The 24,027-nt window shown below is 42.7% G+C and overlaps 1 protein-coding gene across 1 annotated transcript in view; it reads left to right on the top strand.

The window, feature by feature from the left end:
- LOC138365215 (uncharacterized) overlaps positions 1-24,027 on the top strand; it is a 503,803-nt gene that overhangs the window by 172,981 nt on the left and 306,795 nt on the right. The window contains exon 2 of the mRNA XM_069325466.1: positions 8,947-10,720. Coding sequence (XP_069181567.1) covers positions 10,543-10,720 — 178 coding nt within the window. The 5' untranslated portion in view covers positions 8,947-10,542. The remainder of the gene's footprint in view (positions 1-8,946; positions 10,721-24,027) is intronic.

Here is a 24,027-nt window from a genome sequence, read left to right as displayed (position 1 = left end):
AGTGTCGTGAGGTGCATTTCCCGCAGCCTTTCCTCATAACTCATGCCTCTTAGTTCTGGGACTAGTCTAGTAGCATACCTTTGGACTTTTTCCAGCTTCGTCTTGTGCTTGACAAGGTACGGGCTCCATGCTGGGGCCGCATACTCCAGGATTGGTCTTACATATGTGGTGTACAAGATTCTGAATGATTCCTTACACAGGTTCCTGAACGCCGTTCTGATGTTAGCCAGCCTCGCATATGCCGCAGACGTTATTCTCTTTATGTGGGCTTCAGGAGACAGGTTTGGTGTGATATCAACTCCTAGATCTTTCTCTCTGTCTGTTTCATTAAGTACTTCATCTCCTATTCTGTATCCTGTGCCTGGCCTCCTGTTTCCACTGCCTAGTTTCATTACTTTGCATTTACTCGGGTTGAACTTCAACAGCCATTTGTTGGACCATTCACTCAGTCTATCCAGGTCATCTTGTAGCCTCCTACTATCATCCTCTGTTTCAATCCTCCTCATAATTTTTGCATCGTCGGCAAACATTGAGAGGAACGAATCTATACCCTCTGGGAGATCATTTACATATACCAGAAACAGTATAGGTCCAAGGACTGACCCCTGCGGGACTCCACTTGTGACGTCTCGCCAATCTGAGGCCTCACCCCTCACACAGACTCGTTGTCTCCTGTTGCTTAGGTATTCCTCTATCCACCGGAGTACCTTCCCTCTCACTCCAGCCTGCATCTCCAACTTTCGCACTAGCCTCTTGTGTGGTACTGTATCAAAGGCTTTCTGACAATCCAAAAATATGCAGTCTGCCCACCCTTCTCTTTCTTGCCTTATTTTTGTTGCCTGGTCGTAGAATTCAAGTAACCCTGTGAGGCAGGACCTGCCATCCCTGAACCCATGTTGATGCTGTGTTACAAAGTTCCTTCGCTCCAGATGCTCCACTAGTTTTTTTCGCACAATCTTCTCCATCAGCTTGCATGGTATGCAGGTTAGGGACACTGGCCTGTAGTTCAGTGCCTCCTGTCTATCCCCTTTCTTGTATATCGGGACTACGTTAGCTGCTTTCCAAATATCTGGCAGTTCCCCTGTTGCCAGTGATTTGTTATACACTATGGAGAGTGGTAGGCTCAGTTCTCTTGCTCCTTCCTTTAGAACCCAAGGGGAGATTCCATCTGGGCCTATAGCCTTCGTCACGTCCAACTCTAGTAAACACTTCCTTACTTCCCCACTGGTAATCTCAAACTCTTCCAGTGGTTCCTGGTTAGCTATTCCCTCACTTACCTCTGGAATTTCTCCTTGTTCTAAGGTGAAGACCTCCTGGAATTTCTTATTCAATTCCTCACACACTTCCTTGTCATTTGTAGTGAATCCTTCCGCCCCTATCCTTAATCTCATAACCTGTTCCTTTACTGTTGTTTTTCTCCTAATGTGGCTATGCAACAATTTAGGCTGAGTCTTTGCCTTGCTTGCGATGTCATTTTCGTATTGTCTTTCAGCCTCTCTTCTCATCCTGACATATTCATTCCTGGCATTCTGGTATCTTTCTCTGCTCTCCAGTGTCCTGTTATTCCTATAGTTTCTCCATGCCCTTTTGCTTTGCTGCTTAGCTAGCCTACATCTTTGATTAAACCATGGGTTTCTCATCTTCATTTCTCTGTTTTCCTTTTGGACTGGGACAAACTTGTTTGCTGCGTCCTTGCACTTCTGCGTGATGTAATCCATCATATCTTGGGCCGTCTTTCCCCTGAGCTCTGTTTCCCATGCTATATCTGTTAGGAATTTTCTTATCCCCTCATAGTTTCCCTTTCGGTATGCTAACCTTTTGGTTTCGGTATCCCTCCTCGAGTTCAATAACCCTTCTTCAATCAAGTACTCAAACACCAGTACACTGTGGTCGCTCATTCCTACTGGGTCCTCAAAACCGATTTCTCTTATGTCGGAGTCGTTCAGAGTGAAGACTAGGTCGAGTCTTGCTGGTTCGTCATTTCCTCTCATCCTTGTGGGTTCTCCGACATGCTGTGTGTGTGTGTGTCTGTGTGTGTGTGTGTGTGTCTGTGTGTGTGTGTGTGTGTGTGTGTGTGTGTGTGTGTGTGTGTGTGTGTGTGTGTGTGTGTGTGTGTGTGTGTGTGTGTGTGTGTGTGTGTGTGTGTGTGTTCTCACCTGATAGAATCAGTAGTTACCAGAGGCATTGTTACATAACTATATCAACCAATTGTCCATACGACACCATTTATTTATAAATGTTGTGAAGTAATCTGAATATTGTTATACACATTGTCGGACGTATATATATAGAAATATTTTGTCTGTATTTAATATTTCGATGTATTGTATTATAGTGTGTGAATTGCTTGTTTGAATAACGTGTGTGAGCTGGCCAGTCTGTAGTCACCTAGTTGTGCTTGCAGGGGTTGAGCTCTGGCTCTTTGGTCCCGCCTCTCAAATGCCAATCAACAGGTGTACAGGTTCCTGAGCCTACTGGGCTCTATCATATCTACATTTAAAACTGTGTATGGAGTCAGCCTCCACCACATCACTTCCTAATGCATTCCATCTGTTAACTACTCTGACACTGAAAAAGTTCTTTCTAACGTCCCTGTGGCTCATGTGGGTACTCAGTTTCCACCTGTGTCCCCTACTGCGTGTCCCACCCGTGCAAAATGGTTTGTCTTTGTTCACCTTGTCAATTCCACTGAGAATTTTGTAGGTGGTGATCATGTCTCCCCTTACTCTTCTGTCTTCCAGGGACGAGGGGCTAGCCCATTTAACCTTACCTCGTTGCTCATGCTGGCTTTAAGTGCTTGGCATCTTATTCCCGATCAAGATCTAAAGCAGGTCAGCCTTAACTGCTGGGGTCTGGCTTTACTCCTGGGGTCTGGCTTTAATGCTGGGGTCTGGCTTTAATGCTGGGGTCTGACTTTAATGCTGGGGTCTGGCTTTAATGCTGGGGTCTGACTTTAATGCTGGGTTCTGGCTTTAATTCTGGGGTCTGGCTTTAATGCTGGGGTCTGGCTTTAATGCTGGGGTCTGACTTTAATGCTGGGTTCTGGCTTTAATGCTGGGGTCTGGCTTTAATGCTGGGGTATGGCTTTAATGCTGGGGTCTGGTTTTAATGCTGGGGTCTGGCTTTAATGCTGGGGTCTGGCTTTAATGCTGGGGTCTGACTTTAATGCTGGGGTCTGGCTTTAATACTGGGGTCTGGCTTTAATGCTGGGGTCTGTCTTTAATGCTGGGGTCTGGCTTTAATACTGGGGTCTGGCTTTAATGCTGGGATTTTTCTTTAATACTGGGGTCTGGCTTTAATACTGGGGTCTGGCTTTAATGCTGGGATTTTTCTTTAATTCTGGGGTCTGGCTTTAATGCTGGGATTTTTCTTTAATGCTCGGGTCTGGCTTTAATGCTGGGGTATGGCTTTAATGCTGGGGTCTGACTTTAATGCTGGGGTCTGGCTTTAATACTGGGGTCTGGCTTTAATGCTGGGATTTTTCTTTAATGCTGGGGTCTGACTTTAATGCTGGGGTATGGCTTTAATTCTGGGGTCTGACTTTAATGCTGGGGTCTGGCTTTAATACTGGGGTCTGGCTTTATTGCTGGGATTTTTCTTTAATGCTGGGGTCTGGCTTTAATGCTGAACTCTGGCATCAGAGGAACAGAGTGTCTTCAAATGAAGAATATGTCAATAATCCCTTTATTTATCACCATTTATTTATTTTAATTTTTCAATAAAGCGGAATTTGGCTTTAAACCTGAAACCTTGCAATAAGTCGTGATCTCATATATTCCAATCCATTACTATGCCAAAAAATATTTTTTTTAAGTCTATAAAAAATTATATAACGTCAGATGACGAAATTATATTGAGCATTGATATATATATATATATATATATATATATATATATATATATATATATATATATATATATATATATATATATATATATATATATATATATATATATATATATATATAACCAATAATTCCCAGAATTTTTTCCAAAATTCTGTCCAAAAAAAATAGGTTGGTTAATCCGCGCGGCGAATGACTTTCTAGTTAATTGTCCGGAATTAACGATCTATGCGTTTTTGATTGCTATTGTAAATTATATATATATATATATATATATATATATATATATATATATATATATATATATATATATATATATATATATATAACTCAAGTGAATTTTGCATGAAGTTCACTGAACTGTTACTTGGGATTTAATGACAGTGAAATGATTGGAATATTATTTCATTTCAACTTCATATATATTTTAATATTTATTTATTAAATAATTTGTAATGTTATTTATGATGATAACACGAACGATAACAACGAAGATTATAATACAAATGATGTCATATATGATGATATAAATGATAACAAATATGATAACACGCGCGATAATAAAGATGGCTACACAAATGATAACCAAGATGGTAACACGAATGATAACAGAGAATATAACACAAATTATAACAGATAACACAAACTATAACAAAGATAACACAAACTATAACAAAAATAACACAAACGTTAACAAAGATAAAAACAAACCCGACAAAAGATAACGCAAAGACATATGTTATAAAGATACCGAAGATGATAAACAATAACAGAGCCTATAACAAAAACAATTACAGGCACTATAACACAAACGATAACACAAACGATAACACAAAACGATAACACAAAACGATAACACAAAACGATAACAAGAAGCTGTTCCCAAGCAGGGTAGTAGAACATTTAGAACAGATTAACCTTGTCTCTAGGCACCAGCCTGGCAAGCCTGGCAAGCCTGGCAAGCCTGTCAAGCTTACTACAGACCTACAACAAGTTGACAGATATCAGACAAGAGTGAGAGGGATGGCCGGTCGGCCGAGCGGACAGCACGCTGGACTTGTGATCCTCTGGTCCTCGGTTCGATCCCGGGCGCCGGCGAGAAACAATGGGCAGAGTTTCTTTCACCCTATGCCCCTGTTACCTAGCAGTAAAATAGGTACCTGGGTGTTAGTCAGCTGTCACGGGCTGCTTCCTGGGGGTGGAGGCCTGGTCGAGGACCGGGCCGCGGGGACACTAAAGCCCCGAAATCATCTCAAGATAACCACCCTATGCCCCTGTTACCTAGCAGTAAAATAGGTACCTGGGTGTTAGTCAGCTGTCACGGGCTGCTTCCTGGGGGTGGAGGCCTAGTCGAGGACCGGGCCGCGGGGACACTAAAGCCCCGAAATCGTCTCAAGATAACCTCAAGATATGGGCAGACTGCATGTTCCCTGACTGTCAGAAGGCATCTGAGACTCCAACTCAAACTAGAGAAGCAGGGCTGGTATATCTAGAGGAGTTTTAAGGTGGGTGAGAGAGTACCTCTCAGGCAGGGAACAGAGGGTTACAGTGAGAGACGTCAGAGGGAGGGAGGAAGTTATCGGGGAAAAGCGCCATGCCACTACGACTATATAGGACTGGTGAGGGGTCAGGATAAGGATTTGGGATGGGACGGTGGGAAGGAATGGTGCCCAACCACTTGGACGGTCGGGGGATTGAACGTCGACCTGCATGAAGCGAGACCGTTGTTCTACCGTCCAGTCCAGACATCAGAGTGGAGAGAGGGTACAAGTGGAGTACCGCAAGGGGCGGGTCTAGGACCCAACCACCACTTTCAAGTATATGTCAATGACCTGTCAGAGAAAACTGTCTCCTGCATATCAATGTTTCCAGATGATGCAAAACTAATGAAAAGAGTCAGGGTTACATTGTGAAGCATTGCAAGAGAATTTTGTATACATTTCAGAAGTGGTCTGAAAAAATGGCTGCTTGAATTTAACCAGACTAAATGCTTAGTTATGAAAATTGAAACAGGAGTACGTAGACCAGTCCAGCAGTATAGGATGAAGGGAAGACAAATTTTTCAATCAGAAAAGGAGAAAGACTTGGAAGTGGACATAGTCGCTCTGATGCCAGAAGCCCACATTACCAGAATAACAACAGCGGCATATGACATACAGGCCAACATCATACAGCAAAGGTGAGACCCACTCTTGAATATGCAGCGCCAGCATGGAACCCTTACCTGAGTAAGGACAAGGAGAAACTAGCAAAAGTCCAAAGATATTCAACAAGACTCGTTCCGGAGTTAAGGGGATTGAGCTATGAGGAAAGACTGAAAGAACTGGACCTTACCACACTGGAGGAAAGAAGAGATATAGAGGGGACATGATAACGACATACAAGATTCTAAGGAAAATTGACAAATTAGACAAAGCAACGTTGTTTAAAGCTAGGAACAACAGAACGAGGGTCATAGATGGAAACTGGAGACGCAAATGAGTCATAGAAACATCAGAAACAACTTTTTCAATGTCAGAGTTGCCGATAAATGGAGTATGCTAGATGCAGGAGTTTTTTGCTAATTAGATTCAACATTTTAAATGTAAATATGATAATAGCGTGAGAAATGGTTTATTGCATACATTTAAGAGCATTGGGAAGGCGGGACCAGGAGCCTAGCTCGACCCAGCAAGCACATCTAGGTAAGTACGCGATAACCAAGATGAAAACACAAGTGATAACGAAAGTGAAACAAGGTAATTACGAAGATGAATGACCCAAACGTTGTTAGGACGAGGATGATTTAGAGATGAGAGTGAACATCATAAAGAACATGACAGTGAACGTTCTTAAAATGAGGAAAGTTAAAGTGAATATTCTTAGCATTAAGAACATTAGAGAATAGTGAACATTCAGAGCATAAGAAAGATAAGAGTAAACTCGGTGAAGATGAAGGTGAAGAAGCTGAACATTATGAACATGTGAGAGACGAGAGTGAAGATGAGTACAATGAGTGAACACTGAAAATGTCGAAAATGAAGGATTTGAGGTGAAAAAACGAGAGAGAGAGAGAGAGAGAGAGAGAGAGAGAGAGAGAGAGAGAGAGAGAGAGAGAGAGAGAGAGAGAGAGAGAGAGAGAGAGAGAGAGAGAGAGAGAGAGAGAGAGAGAGAGAGAGAGAGAGAGAGAGAGAGAGAGAGAGAGAGAGAGAGAGAGAGAGAGAGAGAGAGAGAGAGAGAGAGAGAGAGAGAGAGAGAGAGAGAGAGAGAGAGAGAGAGAGAGAGAGAGAGAGAGAGAGAGAGAGAGAGAGAGAGAGAGAGAGAGAGAGAGAGAGAGAGAGAGAGAGAGAGAAAATGAGGGTGAGAGAGAGAGAGAGAGAGAGAGAGATAAGAGAGATAAGTCATGATGTAAGTAGAGGGAAGAGATGTCTAAATATATCTAGAATTTTATACTTGCTATCCTAAACAGGTAATTAACTCGCATTTTATACTTGCTATCATAAACAGGTAATATAACTACCATGTTATACTTGTTATCATAAACTAGACATTTGTAATAATTTAACATTACAAGGTTATATTAGCAGGTGCTCTGGTTATCTTCCGTTATCAAGAGACGTAAATAGATGTTATGTATATTTTCATTATGTCCTAGATAGCATTATTAGATATTTTCCTACATAGCATTATCACATGTTATCCCTACCCTACGTCAGTTGATAACATACTCATCAGTTACCCCTTGCCCTCAAACGCTTAAAAAGATAACATAACCACCAGTTATATCTCCCTTCAAACACTTGAAAGATATCATGATCACCTGTTATTCCTCCCCTCAGACACGTTAACAGATAACATGATCACCTGTTATCCCTCCCCTCAGACACGTTAACAGATAACATGATCACCTGTTATCCCTCCCCTCAGACACGTTAACAGATAACATGATCACCTGTTACCCCTCCCCTCAGACACGTTAACAGATAACATGATCACCTGTTATCCCTCCCCTCAGACACGTTAACAGATAACATGATCACCTGTTATCCCTCCCCTCAGACACGTAGACAGATAACATGATCACCTGTTATCCATCCCCTCAGACACGTTAAAAGATAACATGATCACCTGTTATCCCTCCCCTCAGACACGTTTACAGATAACATGATCACCTGTTATCCCTCACCTCAGACACGTTAACAGATAACATGATCACCTGTTATCCCTCACCTCAGACACGTTAAAGGATAACATGATCACCTGTTATCCCTCACCTCAGACACGTTAACAGATAACATGATCACCTGTTATCCCTCCCCCTCAGACACGTTAAAAGATAACATGATCACCTGTTACCCCTCCCCTCAGACACGTAGACAGATAACATGATCACCTGTTATCCCTCCCCTCAGACACGTTGACAGATAACATGATCACCTGTTATCCCTCCCCTCAGACACGTTGACAGATAACATGATCACCTGTTATCCCTCCCCTCAGACACGTTGACAGATAACCTAATCACCTGTTATCACTCCACCTACCCAACTTAAACAAAATACAACGTCATTGTCCCGCATAAACAAGCAGTTAACCAGGGCGTGAATTCCGGTTCGCGAAAAGCTTCACTAACAACTAGCAACTAACAACTAACGTATAAACAAGCTACATTATTAACAACGTTCTCCCCCCCTCCCCCCCCAACGGCGCGTGTGAGCCTCTAATGTAATCAACTAACCCATTTCCGGAAATCTAAACGATGCAACCAACGGATAATTACCTCCATAATCGGATAAGGTAACGAACTGACATATATTTTTATCTGTCCTAAATAACTGATTAATTAAAGGGTATTTATTTGGCTCTCTGAAATAATATAATTTTCGAGATAAAATATATATATATTGGTTATTTAATCAGTTGATAATTCCTTAATTCTTAAGGTAATTTGATCAGTTGAGAATATTGCGTTTCGAGAGGTACGTCGCCTCTAAGGAGATTTCTCAAGAACCTTTAGAAGCATCAAAGGATGCAGCATCTCTCTCATCTCTTGCCCCCTTGTCTTGCTCGATAAGTATATTTCACTATTTTTTTATTCAGACTATATTTTTTCTCATTTCAGGTCTCTGGATAGGTCATGGGGCGGCTTGGATCGACGGATGAGTGGCGTGTGGTGTGAGGTAGTTGGTATGACATCCAATCAGAACAATACCAGAGTTGATACACTCAGAACCAGACGATACCAGCTCGGGTAGATAATTGTGAAGACAGGTTCCGGACCAGATCAGTTGCAGAGGCAAGAGTTGGTAGATTAACTGGTCTTTAGTCTATCAAGACCCACGCCACCCCTCAGACCCCAGGCCACAGACGCCAGCCCTCAGACGCGAGCCCTCAGACGCCAGGCCACAGACCCCAGCCCTCAGACCCCAGGCCACAGACGCCAGCCCTCAGACGCCAGCCCTCAGACCCCAGCCCTCAGACGCCAGCCCTCAGACCCCAGCCCTCAGACCCCAGCCCTCAGACGCCAGCCCTCAGACCCCCAGCCTTCAGACTCCAGGCCTCAGACCATTTAGGCCTCTCAGCAGCCACCACACAAGCTGGACCCCAAGCCCATACCACCTATCCCATACATGCTATCCTCCAGCCCACACCAGATAGCACACACCACCTAGATCACAGACCACTGCAGCTATCCTGTCCAACCCCCCCTAGATAACAGTATCCACAGAACACACCTTTGTCCCAGAGTCCACCAGCGAGGATTTCTATCCCAGGATAGATCTATCCCTGCTAGAACCAGACCTTTGTTGTGGTCAACCAACCAAACTTGCCTTCAGTCAAACTAGTCTCCATCTAGCACTACCTAGAATTTATCCCTTACAGCTATACTCAGCCCACTCTAGGTAGACCCAGCCCACTCTAGGTAGACCCAGCCCACTCTAGGTAGACCCAGCCCACTCTAGGTAGACCCAGCCCACTCTAGGTAGACCCAGCCCACTCTAGGTATACCCAGCCCACTCTAGGTAGACCCAGCCCACTCTAGGTAGACCCAGCCCACTCTAGGTAGACCCAGCCCACTTTAGGTAGACCCAGCCCACTCTAGGTAGACCCAGCCCACTAAAGGTGTATCTAATACACTTCAAGTTCATCCAGCTCTCAAACTACTAAATAAAAAACCAATCTAAGATCGTATTGGTTAGGTCAACAGCTTAAGTCAACTAGATCCCATTCTACCCCAGCTAGACCCCAATCCAAGCCGGATAGACCCCAATCCAAGCCGGATAGACCCCAATCCAAGCCGGATAGACCCAATCCAAGCCGAATAGACCCCAATCCAAGCCGGATAGACCCCAATCCAAGCCGGATAGACCCCAATCCAAGCCGGATAGACCCCAATCCAAGCCGGATAGACCCAATCCAAGCCGAATAGACCCCAATCCAAGCCGGATAGACCCCAATCCAAGCCGGATAGACCCCAAACCAAGCCGGATAGACCCCACTCGACGTTGACCAGACCCCATCCTAATCCCAGTTACATCCTAAACCCACGCCAGCCTCCCTATCCCTCCCCCCTAATTGCTTGTCCAAACCCTCCCAGGTACACCCATGCTCCCCGGTGCTGCCTCGCCTGGGAGGAGAGAGTGTGGGAGAGGAGAGTGGTGAGAGAAAGAGCATCCTTCCCCCCCTCTATCCCACTCTCTCTCCCACTCTCTCTCCCATGTGGAGGAGGGCATGGGTGGTGGCGTGGGTATTGGCGTGGGCTGGGGCGCGCAGGGGGCTACTGGCATCGCCTGCTACCACCACTACCACCACCACTACCAGCCCCACTACCACCACTACCACACCAGCTACGGTCAGAACCAACGTTGTGGCAGAGGTCCCCGGTCTTGACGTAGGTGAGTCGGCTACACTGTTTTGGGATGGCATCACTGGTCCAGTCTGGTAACTGTTGACAGTGGTACAATTGGTACAGTCGCAGTTATTATGGCAATAATGGAACAACTCGTAAAAAATTAAGACAATATTGGTTACAATGAAACAGGTGAACCGGATGATACAATGACAATGTTGGTAACAATGATATAAGTATTGGTAACACGCTGATGTAACAGTTTTGGTAACAATGATCCCGGTGAACTGGTACAACCCGTTCTCGCAAATTCGTAAAGTCAATATTGACTTATTAACTACGTGCATAGGTGATATACTAAACATAATAGATACCCTTAAAAAGATTCATAGAAAACACCGACCTTACCTAACCTTGTTAGTATCTTAAGATAAGCATCTTATTGCTTCGTAATTACAATTATTACTTAACCTATACCTATTATAGGTTAGGTAATAATTGTAATTACGAAGCAATAAGATCTTAACATACTAAGTAGGTTAGGTAAGGTCGGTGTTTTCTATGAAGCTTTTTAAGGGTATCTATTATGTTAAGTATGTCACCTATGCACATATTTAATAAGTCAATATTGACTTATTAAATTTGCGAGAACGGGTTGACTGGTAAGTGATATGACATCATCTCTTGGACCAGATTCACGAAGTACTTACGCAAGAACTTACGAACCTGTACATCTTTTCTCAATCATTGGCGGCTTTATTTACAATTATTAAACAGTTGATGAGCTCCGAAGCACCAGGAGGCTGTTTATAACAACAACAACTGTTGATTGGCAAGTTTTCATGCTTGTAAACTGTTTAATAAATGTAACCAAAGCCGTCAGAAATTAAGGAAAGATTGACACGTTCGTAAGTGCTTGCGTAACTGTTTCGTGAATCTAAAATTCAGTAAAATTAATAGTTCAGGGTTTTTTCCGTGTTCATTTTCCCTTTGAGGAAAAATGTACGATATTTTTGTTCCCCTTCTGTACGATATCAAGAGAATTCTTCATTGGATTGGCTATTCAGCTTATATCACCTATGTACACTCTTGTCACTAAGCTGCCAGCTAAAACTGGCAAATGTAACCGTTTTGGTGGTAATTTAAGGGATAAATATAACGAAATATCTCGAATTTTTTCACAAAATATAACGAAAAATCTCGAATTATTTCACAAAATATAACGAAATACCTCAAATTATTTCACAAAATATAACAAAAAATCTCAAATTATTTCACGAAATATAACGAAATATCTCAAATTATTTCACAAAATATAACGAAACATCTCGATATCACAAAATATACCGAGACATGTTATGTTAACCCTGAGTTACCAACGAGGGAAGTCAATGCCACAACATCTGAGACGTGACCATTAGTATCTCTGACAGACATACGTAATATCTATAGTGTGCTGAGCTGTGATCACCGACAAATAATGCTCCTGAATATGTATATTAGTGTTCTAGTATTTATATATTTTTGGTTTTCGAGAATACACATGCGGGAATGTATGCATGTATAATCCCTGAATACATGATGATCGAGTCGGATCCAGTGCCCTGAAGACTGACTTTATATATATATATATATATATATATATATATATATATATATATATATATATATATATATATATATATATATATATATATATATATATATATATATAGTGACCAACATTTTGCCTTGTGCTTCTCACAAGTTTGTTTATCTCACCCAAATGCGAGTATAAGTATGACGGATTAGCGGGTCATCACTGTACACAGTATACACGACTATCATCACCATACACAGTATACACGACTATCATCACCATACACAGTATACACGACTATCATCACTACACACAGTATACACGACTATCATCACCATACACAGTATACACGACTATCATCACTACACAGTATACACGACTATCATCACTATACACAGTATACACGACTCTCATCACTATACACAGTATACACGACTATCATCACTATACACAGTATACACGACTATCATCACTACACACAGTATACACGACTATCATCACTACACACAGTATACACGACTATCATCACTATACACAGTATACACGACTATCATCACTATACACAGTATACACGACTATCATCACTATACACAGTATACATGACTATCATCACTATACAGTATACACGACTATCATCACTATACACTGTATACACGACTATCATCACTACACACAGTATACACGACTATCATCACTCTACAGTATACACGACTATCATCACTACACACAGTATACATGACTATCATCATCACTACACACAGTATACACGACTATCATCACTACACACAGTATACACGACTATCATCACTATACACAGTATACACGACTATCATCACTACACACAGTATACACGACTATCATCACTACACACAGTATACACGACTATCATCACTATACACAGTATACACGACTATCATCACTACACACAGTATACACGACTATCATCACTATACACAGTATACACGACTATCATCACTATACACAGTATACACGACTATCATCACTATACACAGTATACATGACTATCATCACTATACAGTATACACGACTATCATCACTATACACTGTATACACGACTATCATCACTACACACAGTATACACGACTATCATCACTCTACAGTATACACGACTATCATCACTACACACAGTATACATGACTATCATCATCACTACACACAGTATACACGACTATCATCACTACACACAGTATACACGACTATCATCACTATACACAGTATACACGACTATCATCACTACACACTGTATACACGACTATCATCACTACACACAGTATACACGACTATCATCACTATACACAGTATACACGACTATCATCACTACACACAGTATACACGACTATCATCACTACACACAGTATACACGACTATCATCACTACACACAGTATACACGACTATCATCACTATACACAGTATACACGACTATCATCACTACACACAGTATACACGACTATCATCACTATACACAGTATACACGACTATCATCACTATACACAGTATACACGACTATCATCACTATACACAGTATACACGACTATCATCACTATACACAGTATACACGACTATCATCACTACACACAGTATACACGACTATCATCACTACACACAGTATACACGACTATCATCACTACACACAGTATACACGACTATCATCACTACACACAGTATACACGACTATCATCACTCTACAGTATACACGACTATCATCACTACACACAGTATACACGACTATCATCACTACACACAGTATACACGACTATCATCACTATACACAGTATACACGACTATCATCACTACACACAGTATACACGATTATCATCACTACACACAGTATACACGACTATCATCACTACACACAGTATACACGACTATCATCACTATACACATTATACACGACTATCATCACTATGCAGTATACACGACTATCATTACTATACACAGTATACACGACTATCATCACTACACACAGTATACATGACTATCATCATCACTACACACAGTATACACGACTATCATCACTACACACAGTATACATGACTATCATCATCACTACACACAGTATACACGACTATCATCACTACACACAGTATACATGACTATCATCATCACTACACACAGTATACATGACTATCATCATCACTATACACAGTATACACGACTATCATCACTACACACAGTATACACGACTATCATCACTACACACAGTATACACGACTATCATCACTCTACAGTATACACGACTATCATCACTACACACAGTATACACGACTATCATCACTATACACAGTATACACGACTATCATCACTATACACAGTATACACGACTATCATCACTAAACAGTACATATAAGTAGCCACGTTACTCATCATCAGCATTCATAACTATTATCACTACACTGAATTATTATAACTTGTCAAAAAACAAAACAGTCACCACAACACAGCATACAAAACAGTCACCACAACACAGCATACAAAACAATCACCACAACACAGCATACAAAACAATCACCACAACACAGCATGCAAAACAATCACCACAACACAGCATACAAAACAATCACCACAACACAGCATACGCAACAATCACCACAACACAGCATACAAAACAGTCACCACAACACAGCATACACAACAATCACCACAACACAGCATACAAAACAGTCACCACAACACAGCATACACAACAATCACCACAACACAGCATACAAAACAATCGCCACAACACAGCATGCAAAACAATCACCACAACACAGCATACACAACAATCACCACAACACAGCATGCAAAACAATCACCACAACACAGCATACAAAACAATCACAACACAGCATACACAACAATCACCACAACACAGCATACACAACAATCACCACAACACAGCATACAAAACAATCACCACTCAGCATACAAAACAATCACAACACAGCATACAAAACAATCACAACACAGCATACAAAACAATCACAACACAGCATACAAAACAATTACCACAACACAGCATACAAAACAATTACCACAACACAGCATACAAAACAATGGCCACAACACTGCATACAAAACAATCACAACACAGCATACAAAACAATCACAACACAGCATACAAAACAATCACAACACAGCATACAAAACAATCACAACACAGCATACAAAACAATCACAACACAGCATACAAAACAATTACCACAACACAGCATACAAAACAATGGCCACAACACAGCATACAAAACAATCACAACACAGCATACAAAACAATTACCACAACACAGTATATACATATACAACAATACATATGGATAGTCCAGTCTTGCTCACAAAATCTATTATCATTCCTCGTCAGAAAATCGGGTCGTTAGGTCTAACATAACTACTGTCTTGCATGACTAAATTTTATGTATGTGTGATATAAATAACAGTAGAGATTAATGGTAGAGTTAACAAAATTAAAGTTAGCAAAATGGATCCATTTAGGATGGACTGGTGCCACCCTGATCTTACCAACACCCGACGACTGAAGAGCACCGACGTGTACTACATATTTGCTAATACTCCTCGGGTCTTTGGCAAGCTGTGCCGTATAGTGCTTGGAGACCAAGAGCTATTATCCTAGCCTAAACTGGGCAGAGGCGAAGGGTTCTTGTATACCATAAAGTACGATGATAGCACTTACCACAGTATCTCCATCTACCGCTGTAAGGACGGCCGGTATCTCTACCACGACTCAACCCCCCGCCCTCTACACAGCTCCTTCAGAGACTATATGGAGAAGCACAACATTACCCACACAGAAGTGACAAAAGTCAGGACCAATTTCCAGCGTCCTGGTTACGGAACTTGTGCCTACCACGCTATAACCTTCCTCAATTTCGTAACCAGTTCCTCCCTCACAGATTCCTATCTCCTTATCAAGAGCTACAGGGACAGTATTGGACCAGAAACTGATTTTGCCGTTGTCCAGTTTGTAAAGGAAGTCCTCACAGAGTTCCCCAACAAAATTAATCTTTCTTTGAAAGAGTCACCAAACGGAACGCCCGTTTTCATCCGCCTTTCCCGCTTAGCCCTCCAGGGCTGAGGTCACTATAGCTGAGGTAATGCCTGGCGCTTTCTCCTGATAATCACTCCTTACATTGAACGCCATGTTTTAATTGCGCTTTCCCTGATAATTCCCTTCCCTTCCTTGTTTTAATTACTGTACACAACAAAATAAATAAATAAATAAATAAATAAAATAATAAATGTGTGTGTGTGTGTTAATCCCTGGCTTGACGTCTTTTGATAAGTACTTACCTCAGGCTTAGTTCTGGTTGGTGGGTTGTGTTTATTATTTGATAATTGTGTTTCTTACATTATAAAGAAGGAGGATATAGTTTTCTGAGAGTTTATAGGTAAAAACTTTCTCTCCAATCGTCCTTGTCCTCACATTCCCTGCCAAGTGATCTGGTCTTACTGGCTTAGTGGTGAGGGGTAGGGGGAGGGGAGCCAATTATTTGGGGAAAAGCACCAAGCCATTACGACTATATAGCACTTGGAAGGGGTCAGGATAAGGATTTGGGGTGAGACGGGTGCAAAGGAATGGTGTCCAACCATTTGGACGCTCGAGGATTGAACGCCGACCTGCATGAAGCGAGACCGTAGCTCAGGGAGGAGAGGAAGAAGACCAGCAGATGGGAAGTTAGCAGAGTAGGGAAGAGAGAGATATGACAAGTGGAGAGTGGGTAGAGACACCAGGCCTCACCTTGTTTGTTATAACCAGACTTTTGAACAACAGCGACTAAGAGAAAAATCTTTGTTATCATTTCGCTTAGTTTTGTTTCTACCATTGCCACTGTATCTGGTTCCATTTTCTAATTTTTATTTGCAATCCTTTAGCCTGGTTGATCATTGACTCTGCACCACTGTACTAGAGATAGATGCTGCTTGTACACACTGTACTTTTCGACATACTGTTCCATATGCCGCTAAATTGTACACGGGATCTAGGGATACAACAAGGAACACCTTGGAACTAATTTGGGAGAGAACTGTGTTGAGGTAGATAACATGAATATTTCGCTGCATCTGTACTCACCTAGTTGAGTTTGCGGGGGTTGAGCTCTGGCTCTTTGGTCCCGTCTCTCAACCGTCAATCAACAGGTGTACAGACTCCTGAGCCTATTGGGCTCTATCATATCTAGAGCTAGATATGCTAGAGTGAGACACATATCTGTGGAGGTGAGGTAGTGTATATGGGGCCTAATGAAGGGGACAAGTCATGGATGATTGTCTTAGATTGTCGGGGGTAGGAAGGTGGGATGGAGGAGTGGGAGGCTGGTGAGAGTGACACAGAGTGAGAGTGACACAGAGTGAGAGTGACACAGAGTGGGAGTGACACAGAGTGAGAGTGACACAGTGGGAGTGACACAGAGTGGGAGTGACACAGTGAGTGTGACAGAGTGAGAATGACACAGAGTGAGAGAGACACAGAGTGAGAGAGGGGGGGGAGGGATCGTGAGTTACGAGTGAGGTGGAAACTAATGTCATCATACTGAACTATTTTCAGTCCTAAACATTTACTGAACTGCTTGATTTATTCCTGTGTATAATTCCTCCATAAATTGTCTGCTTGATTCCTATCTTTGCTTCACCTTCCTCGGTGATGGCTGGCTGCTCTCCCCCTGTCTGCTCCCTCCTCCCCCTTCCTCCAGCAGTCACGCCAAAAACATCCTTGAATGATCTGTTTTATCGAGAGTTGTATATAATTCAAACATATTACATACAAAAATCAGCATGAAAATTACCTCTGCTGAAGACATTGAAAAACTACAAACAGATATTAACAAAGTTTTCGACTGGGCAGCTGAAAATAACATGATGTTTAACGGTGATAAAATCCAGGTACGCAGGTACGGCAAAAATGAGGATCTGAAACATAATACAGGGTACAAAACACAATCGAATCTGCCCATAGTAGGAAAACAGCATGTCAAGGATTTGGGAATAATGATGTCCGACGACCTAACGTTTAGGGAGCATAACCAAGCAAATATTGCGACAGCCAGAAAATTGATAGGATGGATTACGAGAACCTTCAAGTCCAGGGATCCCATCACAATGGTTGTACTCTTCAAGTCACTTGTGTTGTCCCGTCTTGAGTACTGCTCAGTACTCACTTCCCCCTTCAGAGCAGGAGAGATTGCTGAAATACAGGGAATACAGAGAACATATACGGCACGCATAGACGAGATAAAGCACCTAAATTATTGGGATCGTCTCAAAGCTCTCCAAATGTACTCACTAGAAAGGAGACGAGAGAGATGCCAAATAATATACACATGGAAAATACTGGAGGGCCAGGTCCTAAATCTACACAGTAAAATAACAACGTTCTGGAGTGAACGATATGGAAGAAAATGCAGAATAGAACCAGTGAAGAGCAGAGGTGCCATAGGCACAATCAGAGAACACTGTATAAACATCAGAGGTCCGCGGTTGTTCAACGTGCTCCCAGCGAGCATAAGAAATATTGCTGGAACAACCGCGGACTTCTTCAAGAGAAAACTAGATTGTTTTCTTCAAGGAGTACCGGACCAACCGGGCTGTGATGGGTATGTGGGCCTGCGGGCCGCTCCAAGCAATCGCCTGGTGGACCAACTCTCACAAGTCAAGCTAGGCCTCGGGCCGGGCTTTGGGAGTAGAAGAACTCCCAGAACCCCATCAACCAGGTATCAAACAGGTATTGTGTTTTATTAATATATCTGTGGTATTACTACGGAGATATTATGTTTACATTATATATATATATATATATATATATATATATATATATATATATATATATATATATATATATATATATATATATATATATATATATATATATATATGTCGTACCTAGTAGCCAGAACTCACTTTTCAGCCTACTATGCAAGGCCCGATTTGCCTAATAAGCCAAGTTTTCATGAATTAATTGTTTTTCGACTACCTAGCCTACCTAACCTAACCTAACCTAACTTTTTCTGCTACCTAACCTAACCTAACCGATAAAGATAGGTTAGGTTAGGTTAGGTAGGGTTGGTTAGGTTCGGTCATATATCTATGTTAATTTTAACTTCAATAAAAAAAATTGACCTCATATATAATGAAATGGTTAGCTTTATCATTTCATAAGAAAAAATTAGAGAAAATATATTAATTCAGGAAAACTTGGCTTATTAGGCAAATCGGGCCTTGCATAGTAGGCTGAGAAGTGCGTTCTGGCTACTAGGTACGACATATATATATATATAAAATATATATATATATATATATATATATATATATATATATATATATATATATATATATATATATATATATATATATATTATATATATTATATATATTTACCCCTGGGCGGGAAAAGCTCTCTTACACAATATATTGAAAATCGCCTTTTTTTCACAAACTTTTTGCTCTACATTCTGTTAGCAATTTGTTGAATTTTGTGATAGTAATCCTTTGGAATAAAACTATTAGCCCTGGAACGTTATAGTTGTGTATATATATATCTAAATTCATTTATTCATGTATTCACTTTTTGTTGTACACATTGTGTATTTTATTTCAAAACATTTGAAATACTGTAACTTTTTGTATTGGGTTTTCTTTAAAGAATACAATCATTCTTAGGCAGGTTTTGATGGTGCTGTTGCAAGGAACAGCTGAAGGTGTTTGTTGGTAAACTCCTTATTTTAGTTCTTGGTTTACATCGCCTCTAGGCGACAATGGACGTGTGAGTTTACTTTTGTCTTGGACTATGTTCAAGCCCTAAGGTAAAGTTGTTGGGTTGTCAGTAAACTAAGTCCAACGTTAAGTTGCTGGTCGGTCAGTAAACTAAGTCCAACGTCATCAGAGATGTGTCATCAACCTGCCATCAGAGACATGTGTCATCAACCTGCCATCAGAGACATGTGTCATCAACCTGCCATCAGAGATGTGTCATCAACCTGCCATCAGAGACATGTGGCATCAACCTGCCATCAGAGATGTGTCATCAACCTGCCATCAGAGATGTGTCATCAACCTGCCATCAGAGACATGTGTCATCAACCTGCCATCAGAGACATGTGTCATCAACCTGCCATCAGAGACATGTGTCATCAACCCGCCATCAGGGATGTGTCATCAACGTATCAATAACACATATCTTATAGAGATTATAGACTCTATAACAGAACAATGAAAGATAAATTAACCAGTTGAATAAATCATGAAATGCAAGCCGGAACTCTGACGTACATTTGCAACATTCAATACACGGAAATTGTATGCAATTTCCTTACGCTGTTTCAAACTGAAACAAAACAGGAATATAAACATTGCCACAGTGCAAGGAGCGCGGGGCTCAGGTATATTGCTCGGTGCTCAGGCGCCGTGGGAGCAAGACCTTCATGGATCTAGCATATTCCTTTCCGTTCCTTGAGTCTATGGGAGAAAGGAAAATATTCCTTTCTCCCATAGACTCAAGGAACTAGGGGGGGTCCTTTGGGGCTAGATTCACGAAGCAGTTACGCAAGCACTTACGAACCTGTACATCTTTCCTCAATCTTTAGCAGCTTTTGTTTACAATTATTAAACAGTTAATGAGCTCCGAAGCACCAGGAGGCTGTTTATAACAATAACAACAGTTGATTGGCAAGCTTTCATGCTTGTAAACTGTTTAATAAATGTAACCAAAGCCGTTAAAGATTGAGGAAAGATGTACAGTTTCGTGAGTACTTGCGTAACTGCTTCGTGAATCAGGCCCTCTGGTTCCTATCCTGGCTGAGGGGATAGTTGCTTCTCAAGGATCATCAGTGTGTGTGGTCCAATCACCGGAATCTCCTCGGAGGTGATTCGGGGCACCAGGAGCTACACCTCACTTTCCCATAGTCACTGATGGGTAGTTACTGATGTGTTGGTACTGGAGTCTCTCAGGTGTGTGCTCTACTGCCTTCCACATGTGTCAGAAGGCTCCACCAACATGAGGGAGCAGCCATACCTCCTTCCACATGTGTCAGGAGGCTCCACCAACATGAGGGAGCAGCCATACCTCCTTCCACATGTGTCAGGAGGCTCCACCAACATGGGGGAGCAACCATACCTCCTTCCACATGTGTAAGGAGGCTCCACCAACATGAGGGAGCAGTCATACCTCCTCCCACATGTGTCAGGAGGCTCCACCAACATAGGGGATCAGCCATACCTCCTCCCACATGTGTAAGGAGGCTCCACCAACATGAGGGAGCAGTCATACCTCCTCCCACATGTGTCAGGAGGCTCCACCAACATAGGGGAGCAGCCATACCTCCTCCCACATGTGTCAGGAGGCTTTCACCAACATGGGGGAGCAGTCATACTGCCTCCCACATGTGTCAGGAGGCTCCACCAACATGGGGGAGGAACCATACTGCCTCCCACATGTGTCAGGAGGCTCCACCAACATGGGGGAGGAACCATACTGCCTCCCACATGTGTCAGGAGGCTCCACCAACATAAGGGAGCAGCCATACCTCCTCCCACATGTGTCAGGAGGCTCCACCAACATGGGGGAGCAACCATACTGCCTCCCACATGTGTCAGGAGGCTCCACCAACATGGGGGAGCAGCCATACCTCCTCCCACATGTGTCAGGAGGCTCCACCAACATGGGGGAGCAGTCATACTGCCTCCCACATGTGTCAGGAGGCTCCACCAACATGGGGGAGGAACCATACTGCCTCCCACATGTGTCAGGAGGCTCCACCAACATGGGGGAGGAACCATACCTCCTCCCACATGTGTCAGGAGGCTCCACCAACATGAGGGAGCAGCCATACCTCCTCCCACATGTGTCAGGAGGCTCCACCAACATGGGGGAGCAGTCATACTGCCTCCCACATGTGTCAGGAGGCTCCACCAACATGGGGGAGCAACCATACTGCCTCCCACATGTGTCAGGAGGCTCCACCAACATGGGGGAGCAACCATACCTCCTCCCACATGTGTCAGGAGGCTCCACCAACATGAGGGAGCAGCCATACCTCCTCCCACATGTGTCAGGAGGCTCCACCAACATGGGGGAGCAGTCATACTGCCTCCCACATGTGTCAGGAGGCTCCACCAACATGGGGGAGCAACCATACTGCCTCCCACATGTGTCAGGAGGCTCCACCAACATGGGGGAGCAACCATACCTCCTCCCACATGTGTCAGGAGGCTCCACCAACATGAGGGAGCAGCCATACCTCCTTCCACATGTGTCAGGAGGCTCCACCAACATGGAGGAGGAGAACACTGTTGGGCCAGACGGAGCCTCACCATGGGTACCAAAAGAGTGAGCAGAAGCACTGTGCCTACCACTCTCCACGGTGTATAACAAGTCAATGGCAATAGGAGAATTGCCAAATATTTAGAAGAAAGCTAATGTAGTCCCGATACTGAAGATGGGAGAGAGAAACAGGAGGCACTGAACTATACACCAGTGTCCCTAACTTGCATACTATTCATGGATGTTGAGGAAAGAACTAGCAGAACTAGCAGATTCGCAGGTTCGAATCCTCGTCACGGCCCTTGTGGATTTGTTCATCTGGAGAGAAGGAACTTTGTAATACATCACCAGCATGGATTCAGGGAGAGTAAATCTTGCCTCACATAATTTAGTAGAATTCTACGACTTGGTTACAAAAATTGGAGAATGGTCCAACAAATGGTTATGCAAGTTTAACTCAAGTAAATGTAAAGTAATGAAGCTCGGTGGAGGGAACAGGAGGCCAGACACGGGGTACCGAACGGGGACATGAAATCTTCCACCAAACAGACAGAGAGAAGGATCTAAGAGCTGACATCACACCAAACCCTCTCCCGTAGTCCACATAATAAACATATTTTATAAAGATAAATACATTTTCTGGGTCCCGGTAGTATAGTGGGGTTCGTTCTCGACGCAGAATCGTGAATTCCGGGTTCGAATCCCAGGCGAGACAGAAATGGTTGGGTTCATTTAATTTGACCTAATGCCTCTGTTCACCTAGCAGTAAGTAGGTACTCAGGAGTTAGTCAGCTTGTTGCAGGGTTACATCCTGGGCGGGGTCAGTAATTAGGCCTAGGTTGGGGGGGAGGGGGGAGGGGAGAGCTTGATAAAAACCAATTGTCTATGAATACACTCTGGCTTCCTGTCCCTGACCCAAAATGAATTATTAATTATATCATTAGCGGCATATGGGAGGCTGGCTAACATCAGAACTGACTTTTTAGAACCTTGTGTATGGAATTATTTAGCACCTTGTATACCACGTATGTCAGACCAATCCAGGAGTATGCGGCTCCAGCATGGAATCCGTACCATGTCAAGCATAAGACAAGGTTGGAGAAGGTTTAAAGGTATGCCAGCTGATTAGTTCCGGAACTACGAGGGATGAATTACGTAGAAAAGCCACGTGAATTGAACCTCAAGTAGCTGCAAGACAGAAGAGTTAAGAGGAGACACGATCAACACATACAAAATTCTCAGCGGAACTGAAAGGATAGATAAAAACAGATTATTTAACTAGCCCGTCCTCCTAAGACTTCACAACGTCAAGAAACTGCCGTACTAAAGTGCCCTTATCCTAACCTACCAGAGAACCCAAAACAGAAAACGGGACAGTACGTCAATTTCACGAGCCGCTATCATTTTTCTGGAACGACAATTTTTGCCCATAGGTAGAGTATACGTGAAAATACGACGTACTATTACGAGGCCGGGTTGATTTAACACGGCAGGTACTCGAACAAGGGG

This window comes from Procambarus clarkii, chromosome 16 (genome assembly GCF_040958095.1).
Source record: "Procambarus clarkii isolate CNS0578487 chromosome 16, FALCON_Pclarkii_2.0, whole genome shotgun sequence".
NCBI lineage: Eukaryota > Metazoa > Arthropoda > Malacostraca > Decapoda > Cambaridae > Procambarus > Procambarus clarkii.
Note: the sequence above shows the minus strand (reverse complement) of the source record. Positions and strands in the feature narration are given on the sequence as shown.